Genomic DNA, 20,093 nt, shown 5'->3' with positions numbered 1-20,093 from the left:
ATGAAGAAGGCTTTTGATAAAAAGGTTTGCCCAAAAGAATTCAGTGAGGGAGATATGGTGCTTAAAAAAATTTTGCCGACGCATAAAGATTATCGTGGCAAGTGGTCCCCAAATTACGAAGGACCATATGTAGTGAAAAAGGCTTTCTCAGAAGGGGCTCTAATCCTCACAAACATAGATGGACAAGATCTTCCAAACCCCATCAATTCTGATGCTGTAAAAAAATACTATGCTTAAAAATAATAATAATTAAAAAAGAAGAAAGAAAAAAAATAATAATAAAAAAAGAAAACAACTCGCTAGGTTGAAAACCTGAAAGGGCGACCTAGGCAAAAGTTAGAGCGACCTGGTGAGTTGAAAACTCGAAAGAGTGGCTCATGCAAAAATTAAGGTGAAATAAATACTACACTGAACTGAAAACCTGAAAGGGCAGTTCAGAGGGGCACTAACTTCAGTCGCAAGAAAGGGTTTCAAATCGAGAAATATGATCGACTGGAATACTAAATTGGGGCAATTTTGAGAGGTTAAAGTTGAATCAAACGGAAGATGGATTCAAAATACCATACTGGGGCAATTTTATTTTAGCAGTTTTGTTAATGGATGATCAATTTACATGAGAGATTAGCACTGTTCATCTGGAAGACGTCACTTAATCGGCATAATACTTCACTATTTTCATAGTCATTTTGATCCTTTGATGTATTTGTTTTTTTTGTTACTCATGTCGTAAGTCTTCTTTGTAAATTCACCATTTCTTTATTACAGTCATTCCTATGTTCCAAAAATATTTATCTTTGACTTTAGTCACCTTCCATTCAGCTTATATACACCACTTTGTTTACTCAACTTCTTCAATAGCATTTTTATTGTCATTTCAATAATTATATATTAAAAGAAAACATGCAAACTGTTAAAAGGGTAATAAGAAAATACGATTACAATAATAAGCTTAAAAAATTTACACAGTAAGTTTGATGAATCTCTTGATAAGTTTAACGTGACAGAAGAAGTTGTCTCCTTATGAAAATTCAAAACTAAATGACAATCCAATTCGATTCATGTCTCACCCAGTTCAGATCTTATGAAAGAATTGATCCTGACCGAAGAGTATTACTATCCCCTCCAAAAAAAAAAAGACAGAGAGTTTGTTTTGATTTAGTAAGTCTCATAATAGCATTTGACTTCATCATTCAATAACTTCACTCCAAGTGATAACATTCATCCAGTTTATGCAATCGCATCATTACATTAGCATGCATTTGTTTTTATCTATTATCACCTTTTGAAGTTTAATTTAAATTCATTATCTGCCTCACAACCTTTATGTTCAATCCAAGTCCAGGATTTGACTTGATACTTTACCTTTCAACAAATTCAGAAGATGATTGATCTCTTTATTTTTCTGTCTTACTTTTACTGTTAAAGTTGAGAGTCTAACTGTCCTTTTATTTTCTTTTGCAATCCAAAACTTGATCGAGTTTCTTTACCTTTCTTGTCCAAGTCTCTTTAAATTTTTGTCAAAGTCCAGAACTTGACTGACACATTTTAGTTTTCTGTCAAAGCCTAGAACCTGCCTAGCACATTTCATTTCTTTGCCAAAGCCCAAAATCTGACTGGCACCTTTTCTTTTCTGTCCAAGTCCAGATCCTGACTGGCACGCTTCACTTTTCCGTTAAAGCCTAGAACCTGACTGGCACCTCCCTTCTATGTCAAAGCCTAGAACCTGACTATCACTTTTTACTTCTCTTCCATAGTCCAGAACATGACTGACACTTTCCACCTTTTATCCTGTTGTTTAAGCCCAATGTCCGCCTGACAACCTTTGTTTTTAAAAGTCAATGTCGCTTCACAATTTCATAACAGCTGAGTGTTTACTATATTTGTCTTTGTATTCCTTGTACACCTTGTTCGTTTCAGAAAAAAAAAAATCGATTCACTTTTTTACTCAGTTCTCATCAACTCTAACTTTAAAATATCTCTAATTGATATGAACAGAGTAAAGAGGGGCAACTGTGAATACCAATTTTTGTATTTTCGGAATGGCTTCCAAATTTTTTTTAATTTATAAAAATAAAATAAAATTATTTTACAGAGAAATGGAAAATTTTGAAAAAAGGGAGAGACTGGTTCATGGAACCGGTATCCCTGCACTATGCAGTCTGAGACCCCAGTTTCAAAATTGACTGAATGCATGAAAAGAGAAAGGCTCAGATTTTGGCATTTTGTAAAAACCCTAAATGAACCCAATATAAAATCTCAAGCAAGAAATGTGGTGAGGAGTTCTTTTTTTTCAGAGAAAAAGCAAAGCAAAAAAGATTTTCAGAGAAGGGTTCGGACGTTTTTAAAAAAAAATAGGAAATTTTTTTAAAGAAACAAGGTTTCAAAGAAAGAAAATATTTCAAGAGGTAGCAACAAGTTGGTTTGCAAAAAAAACAAAAAAAAAAAGAGTAACATTTTGAAGAGGAAGACCGAGAAAGAAAAGGAAGAAAAATCATCATCTTTAACAGAGGTTAATATCACCCACCCACTGCAGCTCTACTCCATTATCTCCTTAAGCTCTCGCACAGCAACGCCTCTTCCAAGTAAAGGATCTTTTTTTTTTTACTCTCCGATTTTATTCCGCATCGATGGTATATAAGTGTTTTTCATTTCTATTAAAAGTTGTTGTGTGAAAGTTGTTATGCACCCGTGACTCTAAACGTTCATATATTAGTTTTTTTTTTTACGATAAAGTCTAATCATTTTTCTATAAAAATATGTAAAAGAATGAAAAAGTTAGTTTGGATTTGATGTTTGTCTGTACCTCATCCTCACCTCCATTTGTACACGTTAAATATGTTGGATGATTATTTTAACTTTTCAAATTTCCATCCGAACACTCCTTGTTTTGTCATCCAATTCATGTATGTTTCAATTCGTTTTTTTCCTTTTCAAAAATATACATTATTATTAGGTATTTAGGTACCATTATTAAAATAGATTTTAGTTGCGATTAATTTTATACCTAAGTTTGTTCTATTTCTTTTAACGTTTTATTTGAACATTTATTTTGTACTACAAATTTAGACATTTTATTGTGTATATAATAATAAAATAATAATTTTTTAATGTATCATCTCATGTTTTATTGCTACTTAGTAATTAAATTTTAACATATTTTTATTCTTTATATTTTTTTTTAGTTATTATTATTATTATATGAGATAGATATAAATGAATTGAAGAATCAAATTTTATATATATATATATATATATATATATATATATATATATATTATTTTATTTTATTTTTCATTTATTTAGCCATTCATTTATATGTATGATATCAATATTTATGTAAATTTGTGTGTTATTCTTTTCTATTATTATGCTAAATTATTAAAAAAAATTATTATAACAAAAATTTATTTAAAATTAAATAAGTAGATAATACAATATGTATATCAATTTATAACATTAATGTGTAGTTACTCTACCGTCATGTATTATAAATTGATAAAACCTTTGTGTACTAACGTTGCTTTAGGTTTTACTCAATATTAACATATTAAAAATCTTATCCGATTTCTAAAGTAATCAATTTTATCATTATTATTTTTATTAATTAAAATCTATCATCTATAACATTCTTATTATATTAGTACAACGATTTATAGTGTTATTTTGTAACGTCTCTACTTTTATACACTTTAAATTGTTAAAACTTTTGTGTACCAACGTTACCTTAAGTCCCACGCAATATAAATTTATCAAATAAAATTTAATCTTTCATTAAATAACTATTTTCTTTAATCAATTTAGATATGTTTATTCTTTTCATTAAATGGAATTAATTTCGTATTATAATTTTTCTTAAGTCATATTTTAACTAAATACTTTCTTACTTATTTATACAAATACCGTTGTATGATTTACATTACCTTCGATTGTCAAAAAATTATAAGAGATTAATGTATAGCTTACGCTATCTTAAATTCTATTTCAACATTAATTATAATCAAAATTCAAATTCAAATACTTTATTTACGAATAAAATATTTCTAACGATTTGCAATATAGTTGTGTGATCTTCCTTCACTTTCTATATTGTTTCTCGTAAGGTACATGTATAACCGCGTTATCTTGTATCCTAAATATTATAATTTTACAAATATAATTTTAATTTTAAAATAAATTTCTTTACTAAACTTAACTTTAATTAACCAATTTCATAATTTTTATATAGAACTACGTGGCTTTAAGTTCCCCATTGCACCCGGAGATACGTAGGAGCGGGAACCGAACCCGTCAAGTCAAAATAATTTTTAAAATAACCCAAATAATATTTCAATAAATAATATTTCTTCTTCTAAATAAAATAATTAATGTTTAGGGGTTAAATAAATATTTTTCAAAATTAGAATAAATTTGCACAACTAATTTTAGGTAACTATTTTTAAACGAACGTTGTAGAGTGCTAATATCTTCCCTACACGTAAATGACTCACAAACTCATTTTTGGTTTCAAAGATTGTATTATATTTAAATTTTTCTTAAAATAAACTTTGGTGGCAACTCCTCTGATATTTTTTAAAATGCTTTTTACCGTACCGTTGCGACCGCCCGATTGTGACAATAACAATTTTTCTATTTTTATAAAATATTTTATTCTAATAGATGTTTTTAAAATGCAATTATGGCTACAACCTGTTGCAACAAACATTATAAAACCACTATAAAAAAAAAGTAGATAAATGTCACTAGTTGAATTTTAAAGCAATCATCAAACAACTTATTTCATCGCTACTTCGAAAGTTTCTCCTTATCAAACCAATGTAAAACAATCAAAAGTTTATTAAATATTTTTAAAATAATTATATTTAACTAATTTATATCTTTACTCCTAATTTCCCTTATTACATTTAGTAAGAAATTAAAAATAAAGTTAAAAACTTAAACTTAATATTTCTTTATTTATTTTGAGCAACAAATAAATTCAAGTAAAATCATTTTTATAAAAGGATATATGTTTTAAAAAGAATAAAATAGTAGTTAAGAACAATATTAGATAATTTTAATATCTTAAGATCATGAAATACACTAATAATGCTTTATTTATTCAATATTTAGAAATATTATTAAAAATTATAAAATGATTCTATAATGTCAACTTATAACTCCATTGAATTAGATTAAAATACTAAATTTTATAACTAATGTTCAACAAAATGTGTCCCGATAAAGCATATGTTAAAGAATTAAAATTAAAATTTTTATTTTTTATTAAATTATCATAATTGTTTGAATAAAAAGTTATTAAATAAAACTTTAAAACTAGTGAACGTTTTCACTTTTGATTGAATTTTTATTGTTTATTATTTAATATTTACCATAATAGAAGACGGCATAAAAACCTAATCTAGTATGTCAATATATTTTAATTCTTCCTAGAAAACCATGTTAGGACAAATTTAACATCCTTTTGGCATGTTCATTGATACGTGTCATGTTTGATATTTTCTAATGTATATGAAAATAACCCGCAGATCATATCAATAAAATTACTTTTTTGTCATTTTAATATAAATCAAAATGTTTAATTACATTAGTTAAGTTAACAAATAAAGCGAAATATGCAGGCCAAACCAAACACTTAAGGACATTATCAAATGGCTAATCAAACAAACTTTACCTGGTCAGTCCTATAAATTACTTGGCACACTTATCTAGAAGGCTATCCGGCATGCCTATTTAATCTTTTAAGCATGTCAAAGACAAGTGAGAATGAATATTATTTCCTCAATAGCACTACATTACTCTCGAATTCTGCTTCCACGCTGCATCTTAATATGAATTAAAAGCTGTTATAGTCAATATTTTAGCCAATAATAACTTATCGTTTGTTTTGTTCACTGTTTGTTGGTGTTAATAGTGGATATTTTGTGATAAATTATTCCTCTCACCACTACATAACGAGAATTTCTTGGCTTATATGCCGTCCTAAGACATGACCAAGTAAACGAAACTGAGAATGCCCTTTAAAAAAACATGATGCAACTATCTACTACGTAAATTAAAGCTAGCAAATGCGATGTCAAAATCTGTAGTTTTGGAAAGAAGAAAATCATATTCATACTTAAGGTTGCAAATTTTGAAGGTTACAGGCTTCACCACCTGCAGCAGCACAATCATCTTTGAAAAATAAGAGTGGATCTGCACATAATATGTTGCTGGAATTTATTGCTGGCATTTTAACAGCAATGGCAGTGACCTTACTGTATTGCCTCCTCAGGAGAAGGGTCATTCCATTTCTTAAGCAAAGTAAGACTTCGAAAGGTGAGCTGCATTTGTACATGCAAGTAAGAGTGCATCGTGATCCGTAACTTAAGTACTTATTCAATAAGCTCTTTATAAATGATAGCTTATACCATAAATTTAACTATGAAACTTTTTTGGATGAGTTAAAACTAATTTATTTTGATAAGTTATACAAAAAAGCTTCTTAAAATAAGCTTCTACAAGTCATAAGCTATCGCTATCCATAAAAAGCAAGTGCTAAATGAAAAAAACATCAACCAGATCCATTAGCAATTAAGAACTAAAACAATTACAGAAATTCGTAAACCCAATTATTTCATTCACCTAAGGTGGTACTGAATCTTCAATTTTTCGGCAAATTATTAATGCAGGAAAGGAGTATAAAAGCTTTAAATATGACAAAATATCGCTAAGGCGTTTTGATTTTGAAGAACTAGAGAGGGCTACCAAAAATTTTAGCCAAGATTGCTTGTTGGGTTCTGGTGCATTTGGAAATGTCTACAAGGGAACCTTTGATTTAGAAGGAACACTGGCCATTAAGAGAGCCCATTCTGAATCATTCTTAAGTGTGGAGGAATTCAGAAATGGTCAGCATCAATGAAGATATATCTGCTAGTTTGATTCGGGCCAATCCTCCTCTCAACTCACACAGAAAGAATTTAAATCTATTATATATGTGACAATTCTTTTCTTTGTTCTTGTTGGCAGAAGTTAGGCTCCTTTCAGCAGTAAAGCACAGGAATCTTATTGGCCTAGTTGGATATTGTGAAGAACCAGGTGAAAAATGACATGCAAAAGTTCTCTCATAATTGTGCAGTAAAAAAGGAGTTAAAAAGGACAATTGTCTCTGTCGATGTTCTTAATATCAATTTTATTCATATTCATTGTAAAAGCATGTTGCTTTGGTGGCTTGTATTTCTATGTATAAGCAATTCTCAACATTGTGAAGGAGTTATTCCAACACAATTTCATCCTAACATGGCCTAATCATGTCTTGATCAGAACGAGGAGGAGCTAAAATACTAGTCTATGAATATGTACCTAATGGTTCACTGCTCGAGTACATTATGGGTAAGTTTACTGTCTATCCTTCTTAAAGCATACTATATTACTAATTTACTATTAACGAGCTTACTTTTTCACACTATTTTTGTTAGTGTAGGGATAATGTAAGAAGAAACAGTGTGTGGAAATAACATCTCGTTCACTATAATTGTTAAGCCAACCAACCTTAAAATAAGCTATTATTATGTGTAGCCTCATCTTTTTTTCCACCAACTTGCTTCTTTGTACATGAATCATGAAGAAAGAAGGCACCAAGAATTAAAACATAGATCACCTGATTAAAAAGGTGTTGCTATTACCTTAAAGAACCAACAGTACTAAAAGTATGTTGGTTTCCCTTTTTAAAAACAGTTTTCTGTTTTTATTTTATTATATTTTATTTTTAAAAACAGAAAACTGTTTTTAAAAAGGGAAACAAACATGCTCTAATTCATTCGAGTGAGTGTTGGCTTTTGTAACACTACTAATGTATGATTATGAATATTGGCTTTTATAGGAAACAGGAGTAGCTTAACTTGGAAGCAAAGAGTGAAAATAGCAATAGGAGCAGCAAGAGGTAAATCCTTAAAATGATAGTCCCCAGGTAACCTAACAAAAAATCTTTTATTAACGTAGAATTGCTTGGCACATTTTATAGGCATAGCTTATTTGCATGAAGGGGTGAAACCAAGCATAATTCATCGTGACATCAAACCAAGTAACATCCTATTAGGGGAAGGTTTTGAGGCCAAGGTTTCAGATTTTGGGCTAGTAAAATCAGGGCCTACTGGTGATCAATCACACGTCAGCAGCCAAATTAAAGGGACACCAGGGTACCTTGACCCTGCCTATTGCTCGAGCTTTCATTTGACCAAATTTTGCGATGTTTATAGCTTTGGTGTCATACTTTTGCAACTTGTTTCGGCTAGACCTGTGGTGGATACCACTGAAAACCAAAGTAATCAACATATTATTGACTGGGTAAGCAATGCAAAAGACCCTCCCTCTTCCTTATAGGGATAATTATAGCGACATCTCAAGAAGTTAACATTAGTTACACTGATACCCTTCTTGAATGAAAAATTAAAGTTACCTTCCTTGTTTTACATACTATTTGCTTTTACGTCCTCTTTTAAAAGAAATTCCACATTCCTCCCTGATTTTATGTACAAAACATACACACGTCTCCTTAAAAATTACAAAGCAAAAGACTCAAGTGCAATTTTCCAAACAAAAAGGGTATTAGTGTAATTAACCCCCAACCTCATAGAAGATCACTAAAATTACTGCTAAATTGTATGGGTCAAATATTTTAATTCCGAAGAATTTAAAAACCATCCATTAGTCTCTAACTTTGTTAAATGACATTCACTTCAGTCCCCTTTTTTGGTATTAAAAGATGGTGAAAAATAAGGTAAAATAAGACTAAAATGAATTATCTTTAACAAAGTCAAAAACAAACAAAGGATTCTTAAAATCTTAAACACTAATATGACCTTACTATATTGAGGACTAATATGAAGGTCTATTCCTATCCAGACACCAAAGATTTACTTTATGTTTTATTTCTATCCAATTTGTCAAATTGTCAAAAACTAAGATCTCATAATAATTACCTGTTATGTCATACAGGCAAGGCCAAGCTTAGAGAAGGGTAACGTTGAAGAAATCATGGATGCAAATCTACTATGTCAAAGTGAGACATGCAATACGAAAGTTATGCTGAAGATGGGGAAACTTGCTTTAAGATGTGTGGTTGAAGAACCAAAACATCGTCCCACAATGACCCAGGTGTGTCAAGAACTAGAGCAAGCCCTCTACTCAGCTGATAGCTTCAATAACAAGAAACCTTCGAAAGGATTCCTTAGATCAAATGGCTCATCACAGCAATCAACGGATTCAAAAACCCAAGGACCAGTAGAACACAATGATTGTTCACAAAGTTTTGTTAGTATAGATAATGTTGGATTTCAGAAATTCTATATTGATATGGACAGTTTTTCCTTCAAGAGCAGAGACTTAAGGTGCCTAGAAAATAATAGTATTAGTATTGACATTGACAAGAACAATCTGAGGAAAATACAAGGAGAATGAGACCATATAAGATACAACCTTAAGTGAATTACATTCATCTCTCCTTTTCCTATATTCATTACGATTTTATATAGTATATGTACATAATCGGGACTAGGAGAAAAGGAGATAATTAGAGCAACTTCTTCATTCTAATCTCATTGTTAGCTTCTTCTTCTTCTTCCTTTCTTTTTCCTTTTTATTAATTCCTTTCTTCCAACTTCAGTCAATATAGGTCATGGAAAAGAAAGAATTTAATAAAAGAAACAAATGAGCGAAACTGAGAATAGGAAAGGATGAAAACATTGCTCATTTAGTAAAGAATTTATCAAACAATATTTGTATTGAAGTTTAGACGAAATATAGACTGATACAATTCAAATTAGTATTATTTTGAGAGACTATATAATCTTTAAACCGCAAAGATTTATATCCTCCTCTTTTTTTTTTGTTGTACTCTTGTGATACTCATCATATTTAATTACTCAGTGATCTAATAGAATTTCCCAAATAGTATAAATTCAATTCAACCCTTTAATTTACAATTTAGTCTCACATGTTGTCTTCATGCATATGCTTTAGTGCTTTTCTACATTTCTTCAGGTGAACATTTGGTTCCCTTTATACTCAATTCGTTGTCCATTCTGCTGTATAAGTTTTTAGAATTCCTCACACAGGTTAGTTTTCAATACGCTTTGTTGTATTGTATCACTTCTATCCTCAATTACTTTGTTTCTCTTTCACCTTTGCAATCATTAGTTTCAGTGTGAGGTTGAGTTGATTTGATTTTTGTTCTTCTTTGTTATCTGTCATTATTTTTGTTGAAGTTGTTAAGGGTCTTCAAATCGCTAGAGTTTAGCCTTTGAATCTTCTGAATGCTTCCTCTAATTAACCATAGATTGTCCAAAAATTCATCTTAACACTAGCATTTATCCTCAAATTCAGATCGCAACAGCCAGAATAACTACAAATCTGCTTTTATCTCTCCATTCACAATTTTTTAGCATTTGCATTTTAAGTTAGTGTATGCTTTAGATTCCCTTCACCTAGTTGTTCTCTAGAAAAATATTGATAATACACAAAGATAAATATTAATATTTTTTTAGGATAACATAATACTAATTCTTCTTTTATTCCCACCTTTCAATCATTGCAGTTAAACCAATAAAATCTAAACGACTAAAAACAAGAAGCAAAAACACAACACACCTGGAAACACAATGAGCAAAGGGACCCGAACAAAACTATATCAGGAACACAGAGCTATGGTTAAACTTGAACAGAGATCAGGAACACTGCACATTGCAAAGAGAAAATGTTAACAAAACATGTAGCATCCTATGCAAACAAATAAACAAGTACTTCATATGAAATTTCCAGACAGAAGACTCACCAATGCACACGTAAATTTTGATTTAAGGATTGAATCAAAGGAAAGAGAGTGGGAAATCGTATTAGGGTTTGTGTTCTAACTTCACAGTACACGATTGAAGAGACAAAGACACTAAGAACACATTATTGCTCTCACTCACTGGCTCAGCTCCTCGCACAATCAACAAGTTTTGGATGACTAAAGGAAAATTCGGTTTGGGAAAGTGGATTTACCAAATTAATCCAGTCAAAAACCATTTTGTGCAAGAAACCAAGTTTAATAGTGACCAATTGTTTAAAAATAGTTTGGCTTTGATTATGGATTAGACCTGCATAACAAGGTTTTTTGCCCAGCCCTACTGGTTATGCATTCAAAGGAGAGCAAGAACAACTTACAGAAATCACTCCACGTTGGATGAGAAAAACAAGAAATGCAAACATAATTGCCTCTTAATGATCAAATATTCAAGGTCACCTTTGGCTTTGGTGCTCTTTTTCCATGATGATTTACTCAGACAAGCTACATACCCCAAGTTACTTGTTACATTGTATTACTTGACCAACTGTTTTCTGAATCTTTGTTAAATTGGATATACATTCTGATGGGTCACCAGAGCTCAATGTCTGCTAAGGGTACAACACTAGATACAAAAGTAACAGATCATACAGCCAGGTTCATCAACCTGAACTAAGTTCAGGAGCTAAAGTTCTTGAAGGTAGGGGAACACCGCCTCCTCTCACTGATAATGGAGGACCTCTTACAGAGCTGGCTCTGCTGACAAGATTGGAGTCAAGAAATACAACTACGACAGTGATGTCATCATGGAAATGCCGGCGGACACCGCGATCGATTTTCTTCAAATCAGAGTACCTCATCTCTCTCTTTTTTGCTGCTTCCTGCAAAGCAGCTTTGATGAGCCTCCTAGCAATTCCCTGCAAGACAAAAATCCAGTAATGCCAACATCTATCACTTACTCTCAGAACCTACTATTTTAAGTGCTTATTCTCTGTTAAAATATAAATGTTTCATCAAAATTGTGCATCATAAGCAATTTATGTCACAGCTTTTGCTTTTCTACAAAACAAATAAAGGGCCTCTCCATTTTAACTTCTAAGACTGTAATCAGTATCATTTACATGAGAACACATTAGCATGACCGAAACAAAAACAGTAATGACATGTTAGTGCAAGGAAAAGCAAGGTGAGTAAAACGCTATATGATCCAATCTGAGTAATTCAAAAATAAACTCATTTGAACCTTACTGAAATGAAAAGGGGCAAACAAGTCATCACTGAACAAAACTATAGTAACTGAGCAATAAAAACATAAAAAATTGAAACCATAGTACAATTATCTTACATTGTGCGGGTGATTTTGAACTATATCAACAGCATTCTGATTGCTAAGGTGTTCCCAAAGACCATCAGAGGCAAATATGAGAAATTGATCATGTTCTTGAAGCTCATGAATGGAAATTGATGGATCAGAGCTCAAAATGGGTCTTTTAAAAGTTTCCCGAAGACGAAACTTGGCATACAATGGTTCCTTGTTGAATTCTGCCTTTTTTAGGTATACATCACCAATGGATCTAGAAACCTGCCACATAAAATTTTCATAACTATGTTGTACTATACATAACTCTAAATAATTACTATCATAAGGAAATCAAATGCACTGGAAATTAGCATCCTTTATGTACGTTTCTTTCATTTGCTATGCTGGAAGATCTTTGAATCAAGCCTCAATAAAGCCTACAACTAAAAAGCATAGTAAAGCTACATCTTAGCATTGGAAATTTCACCACAAGCTGGCTATGGAACTGAACAGGTGCAGGTTTAGGCATTAACTCACACTGCACTACTTATCTAAACAAACATTAATGCTTATCTTTTTTACTAATGAAGTCACTTATATTAATTTATCTTCACTGGTTCAACACTTACCATGGCATATCTTTCAGTTTATATCAGATATTAGATAGATTAGTTTTAAGATAGTAATTTGAAGATTGTATAAATAATTAAATATATTTTAAAATACTCTTAACTGTGGGCCACGGCAAGGTTGAGGAAAAAAAAAAAAAAACTGTGCCTACTGACACCATTGTCAACACTGCTACATCTTCTTGTAATTAATCCATACAAATGATTCAAATATCAAATCTTGATCCAAATAAACAAGTTTCACTCACAATCAAGGTAATTAAACTTGAGAATTTACGTAAAATCCTGGAGTGTCCGTAAACTTGTAAGAGTTTACCTTATGTAAAGATAATATTTAAAAACTCATAATAATGAAATAAAGTTTAATAATAAAGTTAAAATCATACTTAAATAGTCAAATCATACGATGATAATGTGATTTTGGTGCCATAGTTATAAATGTGAAATTTCACAACTTGCGGAGAGGGAAAAAAAAAGTGGTGCTGTCATTCCATATGGTGTTATTTTGGTGAAAAAATCATACTTAAATAGCCAATAATATGATTTTGGTGCCATAATTATAAATGTGATGTTTCACAACTTGCGAAGAGGGAAGAAAAGTGTTGTTGTCATTCCAAATGGTTTTATTTTGGTGAAAAAATCATACTTAAACAGCCAATAATGTGATTTTGGTACCATAGTTATAAATTTGATGTTTCACAACTTGCAGAGAGGGAAGAAAACTGGTGCTCTCATTCCAAATGGTGTTATTTTGGTGAAAAAAACTGTGATTTTGCCTTTTTGTTAAACTCATAAAATTGGGTGTAAACTCACGAGTTTACCCTTGTTCACCTGAATTTATCCAAAAACGAGTTTACACGCGATTTTGACACAATTTCCTTATCTGATTGTAAACTTATACGAATTTACAAGTTAAATCAAGAGTTTAACAACCATGCCCACAATGTGAAGTTGTGAATACATGCACCATGCTTAAGGAATAGGAGGATGTCAACTGCCAAGGTTATGAAGGCAAATATCCTTGATTAGCTCAAAATGAATATAATTCACATTAAGTTCATTTAAATGAGATACGTTTCTCTTGTTTTCTTTTTCCTAATTAGGAGAAACCTGTTGTGATCCAATATAAACTACAGATATAGCTTAAGTAAAGCTTATCAAGGCTTAGACAATTCTCACCTCACAAGCTAACCTTTGAGATTGAGTTACGCCAAGCCCAAATTCAAGAAAACCAAAGCATCTTTTCAACACCTCAAATAACATGTAACCCCAGACCAACCCTACCTCACAATAACATTTCTAACACCATTTTCATCTGGATATCTAAAAGATGAACATCAATGTGTAGCAAGATCACATAACATTATCAGACCACCAAATTGCGCTCTAGCAATAAAACCTTTCCATCAATTGTTGTGCATTTCAGTGACCAACAGCCACCAAGCATCCAGAAAATCTAGAAATACATAATTTCATGTTTTTCTTAAGATGCAATGATTGTTGAGTTATCATTATGATTTGTGCCTGTTAAGACGTCCCACAATGGCCAGGACTAGAGCCAAGATACTCCTTATAACAGCTAAGGTTGTCCTCCTCCTATGAGATAGCTTTTAGGAGTGAGTTAAGTTCAAGTTTTTTAATATGGTATCAAAGCTTATCCAATTTGAATGTTGGGCTGTCCACAAATGTCCACTCCTGAGCCAGAATACTCCTTATAAAAACTAGCTAACATGGCCTTATATTCACTCCAAATAAGCAATATGCCTAAAGACAAGCATAGTTTTAAAAGCTCATGTGCCATTCACATGGATAAAAGGTGCATCAGGATAAGCTTTAAAAAACTTATTTAGTTATAAATCTGGTCCCTACACTTTACAATTTTTCATTTTAATCCCAAAATGATAAAAATATACATTTTTGTTCTTATATGAAAAATCATTTACTGATTATTCCCTACCACTCATCAAAGTTAGAATAGCGTCAAATTTTATCCCTATGCTTGACACTGTTTTTCATTGTAATCCTTATATCATTTTTGGTTTTGGTCCCTACATGAAAAATACACTAACGCTGTTGTAACTTTAATAAATGGTAGTTCTAATTTGTCAAAAAATTGTATAAGGACCAAAATATAGAGGTTTTTCATATAAGGACTAAAACCGAAAGATAGTTATTATAATTTAACCTAAAAAAACACTTTTATGACTAGTTTTCTCCTTTTTTTCAAAATGCTTATCTGTATCAAGTCATTAGCACGTATTAAAAACTAACAGCTATCCACACTCACACTATTAATCAAGGGTCAGGCACTAGTGTAGTACAACTAGCACAAATACAATCCAATAAGACTACAAACATTACATGATTCTTAACACATGAACAACCCTAATATTCTAGCACTCCTCTTCAAGCTAAAGCTTACAAGGTCTTTAGCTTGTTACAAATAAACACTTAAAGACAACAACCTAAAAATATAAAGTGGGTTCAATAAACCATTGGAAAGATAACTCTATAAAATGAGCTGTCATAAGTACTGATAAAGAAATGCTGAAAAGCAATGCACAAAATTGAGCATAGTTTGAAAGACAGCTCAACAAGATAGCTGGAATGATGAACAACCATACAAGTACTTTGAATGCTGCATGGCCTCAGCCAAGGAGGATGAGACACACAATGGAAAGACAGGTAGTAAGAATTACCTGGGAGGCAACCTTAGGCCCAAACTTCAATAAATTCACTAATAAAGGCACTTGGAATCTTCAAACAGCAATACTAACCTCAAATTTCAATTCAGAAACACAAAAACCACAGAAAATGTCAGAAATGCAGAGAACTGATTCAGGCTTGAATTTGTTTAAGAACTAGTCGAATTGACTCAATCCAATAGCTTGTCGGTAGAAGGGAATACACAACTACAGAGCTAAACAGTATACAAATAATATCCCTAATAGAGACAAACAGAAGATGGAGTTGAGATGAACTAAACGACTAAAGTGATGCATAACCAAACAGAGACAAACAGCAAAATAAATGCAAGTAGAATCACTGGATAAGGACAAAGAGTTTCAGATTTTGGGTGCCCAGAAGGCAGCAGCACAATAGTGACGGGTATTAGGTCAACACGGATGGTAGAACTCTAATACCATGTTGAAATTATGGGGGTTTGACGGAAAAGAAGAGAGGAGACAGAACATATATGACTGATATTCATATGATATGATACATTAGATAAAGAAAATGCCAAAATAAGCTAGAATTTTTAACATTAGATAACTTGCCCCTACCACTTTACTTCATCCAACAACCATTCTTGAATTGAATTTAGCAGAATTCTGTCAAAATTCTGACAAATTTTTATAGTTTTGCAGCATTAATTTATTAGGAAGAAGAAAACCAATGATTCCTAGATATATTAGTATAGCACAAGCCCAGCCGACAAAACTACGAACATAACAGAACGCACTAACATGTTAATAACCCTAATATTTTAGCTTATATAAGAACTTAATAATATTGTAAATTTGTAATATGACAATTCTTTATACCAAAAATGGGCTACACAAAGCTACAATATTATATTTCAATACAAGCTCACACCCAAAGATTAAACCTGTTCTCCAATTATACAATTAGCAATGTTGAGACAATATTTCTGTACTTGGCATTTAAGCAAAACACATTTTCAATCTCATCACTAAATTAAAAATCACTTTATATATTATATTTGCCAACAAGAAGACAAATGACTTAAAAAAATTACTAAAACAGCAAAATAAATAATTAAATAAATAAAACGTTACAATAACTCCTGTACAAGACAACAAAGCCTATGTAACATGCACCAACTGTGAAGAGACGTCAATCTACCCATCCCATGATAAAAAAAGTAATTATAAAAAATTAAAACAGACATAGAAGACATGATTTAGATATGCATATATTCCATATACAAAAAAAAAAAAAAAAGAATATTGACAACACGTAGTCTAATAACACTTCATATCAAGTTTTGTGATAGAATGAAAAAAGAAATTAAATTATAGTTTTAACTTTCCAAAAAAAAAGGACAGAAGAATTTGGGAAAATGAGATACTACCTAATTGTCTTGTTAAAAATACCAAACACCAAGATTCATTTTTAAAACTTACCTGTATCAGACCCTTTACCCGCCAAACGTTGTGCTTTAGAACCACAATTTTCGAGTCATCTGGATGCAAAGAATGCATCTCTTGTCTCACAGATTCTATGCCCACATTATGCTCCGATGAAAGCTGGATTGCCAAAACATCCCCAGTTGCTCTGACAACCCGCCCAAGCACAGCACGAGAATCACCAAGGTTAGCAATATATAGGGCACCACCACAAATCACACCAACCAAACAACAAGATCCCACAGCAGCAATTTGGGGATTCATAGGCCACTGTTTAGTAACCAATGACAGAAAACCTTCTTCCGTGGCTTGGTACGCCTTTCGAATAACCTCCACAGACATGGACTTCTGCTCAGATGCAAATCCTTGAAAAAATACACACACATGCACACGCACACATATCAATACAAATGTTCAGGAGAAACACTGAATACAAGAGAAATTCTTAGGTGCTCCTAGGGCAAGCAAGAGAATTTTCTTGCTCGATATTATTGAAAATGTACCACATCAAATTTTCAGGCCATCAATATCACCACTTTAACTAAATTTAAAAATGATATAGCCAACACCCTGACATGATACACATTCAACTCAATGGCACAGAACACCTATGAATCTCTACAAAACATGTAAAATCATCATATCATGAAAATCAAAAACTAAAATGCCATTACGTTTTAAATGTTGGAAGAGATTATCACAAATGTAACGCGACGTCTCGGGTCCGCCGTGACCATCATACACGCCAACAAAAGTACCATAAGGACCAGTATCAAGCAAGCTAAGAGGACCAGACTCAAGCTGGCTCTGATCCTCAAGCAAGTTGTTGGCCTGAACAACAGCCATTGAGTATTCACCAAACAAGTGCTGCCCGGCATCCTTGTACCACAGCAACCCCTCCTTCCGCCCCGACACATCGGAACCCTTGTCGGAGGATCTTCGGCGCCAGCAGGCAGTCAGAAAGTCCATCAACCTTGATAGCATCCCTCATTTCACCCCAAAACAACCACCAATTCCTTCACATCCACAAATGGATGCTCCAACTGCCCCACAAATTCACACAAACCCTTTTTCACCTCTACACAAATACTACTAGACCTATGCATATACCACGTCACGTTTCTGTGCTATTGTCACCAATCAATTTCAAAGTTCAAACATTAAAATTCGAGAATAAAAAACACCTGGAAATAAAAATAAAAATAACAAAACAAGTGAATCAATAAATAATAGAAGAGCACAGGGTTATTGGTAAGAGCAGTACTAAGTTGCAGAGGGAACAGAAGAATAGTTGTGTGATGCAACAAGGTTAGATCTAGAGATCGAAGAAAGTGAAGTGTGTGGTGATAGGGTTTTGTGTTTGTGTTTGTGTTTGTGTTTGTATTTGGTGGTAGAGAACAGAGGATAGAGAAAGAAGAAGGCTTGTTTGGGATAACTGAAGAAGAAAAAGGCGTTAATGATCAGTCATCGTTGGGAGTGAGCGAGTGACCTCAAACTCAAAACTCTCTCTCTCTCTCTCTCTCTCTCTCTCTCTCTCGTTTCTTTCTATTATCTATTCTGCTCTTTCTCGACACCCACCGAAGAAAAAGGAGCTCATCCACACCCAACTAACCCTCCCTCAACTTCGTGAATATTACAAACGCGTTTATTTCTCAGCTTTTTTCTTTTTTCTTTTTTCTTTTTTCCCTCTTTTGTGGGAATTACATATTACTTCTTTTTTTTTTAGGAAATTTAATTAAAGTCACAACTAGAATGACAGTTTTAGTATGGATAACTATCATGAAGTAATGGTGATGATAAAAGTCTCTAATGAAATAAGTGCATGCTAACTTTCAAAGAGAAGTAATCAAAATTTGAAGCTTGAAAAGAGAGGAAATTAAGAATCTAAGATCCAAGTATTACAAAGCCAAACAATCAAATATGAGTTGGCTTTTCCTCTTGGATCAATAAAGGTATAGTTCGGATCACATTTTATTTTGAATCTCTGGATGATATAAAATTAATTGATCATTTAATAACACTTTTTGTCATTCTAAATACTACTTTGATATTTTATAAATGAAATACCAATATATTAATATTTGTACAATTGAATGATCAAATTCTAAGTTGATTTAAACACTAAAGAAATATTTAAATAATATAATAATTTTTATTGAGAAGTACATTTTAAGTTAGAATTTGGAAACATTTTATATCCTAATTTTTTATTGAGAAAGTAAATCTACTCATCTATATGTATAATTTATATTTATATATTATTTTTTATTTACTTGTTTAGAGAAAAAAACAATAATTTTTTATTTATCTATTTATATAAAAGTTCAAAACAATATTAATTATTATTCTTTCACTAATATTCTTTTGTTTGTTTAGAATATGCAAATATTAATCAGTGTCCTTAAAATACTGATTAAAACATTAAAACTAAAAAAATTATGAAGATTTTATTAATTTCTTTTTGTAATTTCAGTGTAGACTAAAATATTTTTTAATAAAAAATCACTTTCAATTTTTTAATATGTGCCTAAAAAATTATTAGTTAACAAGAGTTTTGAAATATTTATACTATTTAAGTAGCTCAAAAGTTTAAAAAAATAAATAAATAAAATCTACTAATAAAAGACAAATAAGTAAGTTTAAAAATTTATTTTAACAATAATTAATTTTTTTAATTTGTGTATTTTTTTCTTTGAAAAGAAAAAAAAAACAAAGTAGTATAATAAAAATTGTGCAGCATCATTGACTCGGTGCATTTACACTGTAGCAGCTACAGTGTTTTTTTTAATAAAAAAGTTGCTTTATTTGGTATTTGGAAGAAAAAGAAAGAGTTTATTTTTTGAGAACACAAAAAAAAATATAATTTTTTTAAAATTTATATTTTTAAGTTTCTCGAAGTAAATTTTTTTTTTATTAATGCTCGTTTATTTTTTGTTTTCTTCCCCTCTGTCAGACTTTTTTCTTTCCATTCCTTCCAAATTTTTAATCAAATTCTAACTGAAATTTTCAGTAGATATCACATGAGAATTGTGATAAGCTAATTTACCTTCCATCTTTCGAAAGGGCATTAGAAAGCACACGTTTTAAATTTGCATTGCATTTGCCGAATCTTTCGATAGTGCATATGAGATAGTGTTATTGCTAACATCATAATTAACCGACAATAGCGGATGAAAAGTTTCCGATTTCAAGAACTTGACAAGTATTTCTCA

At 31.5% G+C, this 20,093-nt stretch overlaps 1 protein-coding gene and 1 pseudogene across 6 annotated transcripts; one reads left to right on the top strand and one right to left on the bottom strand.

Annotated features, from left to right (window-relative positions):
- On the top strand, nucleotides 1–9,435 carry LOC113859380 (annotated as a pseudogene).
- On the bottom strand, nucleotides 5,537–18,566 carry LOC113857723 (probable protein phosphatase 2C 46). Of its 6 annotated transcripts, XR_003503296.1 has the most exons (7): nucleotides 17,556–18,566; nucleotides 16,879–17,246; nucleotides 12,147–12,383; nucleotides 11,261–11,718; nucleotides 10,624–10,709; nucleotides 6,256–6,320; nucleotides 6,094–6,171 (listed from the first exon to the last, which is right to left on the bottom strand). XR_003503296.1 is itself a non-coding variant. In XM_027489879.1 (5 exons), exons 1-5 carry the CDS (start codon nucleotides 17,863–17,865, stop codon nucleotides 10,684–10,686), a joined length of 1,191 nt encoding a protein of 396 aa, XP_027345680.1. In that variant the 5' UTR covers nucleotides 17,866–18,384; the 3' UTR covers nucleotides 10,644–10,683. The 6 variants fall into 6 exon arrangements, 1 of the variants encoding a protein (XP_027345680.1); XR_003503292.1 differs by having other exon boundaries at nucleotides 5,537–6,320; nucleotides 11,182–11,718; XR_003503293.1 differs by having other exon boundaries at nucleotides 5,863–6,320.
- Between the last annotated feature and the right edge of the window lie 1,527 nt (nucleotides 18,567–20,093).

This window comes from Abrus precatorius, unplaced genomic scaffold (assembly GCF_003935025.1).
Source record: "Abrus precatorius isolate BTA unplaced genomic scaffold, Abrus_2018 Scaffold2, whole genome shotgun sequence".
Taxonomy (NCBI): domain Eukaryota; kingdom Viridiplantae; phylum Streptophyta; class Magnoliopsida; order Fabales; family Fabaceae; genus Abrus; species Abrus precatorius.
Note: the sequence above shows the minus strand (reverse complement) of the source record. Positions and strands in the feature narration are given on the sequence as shown.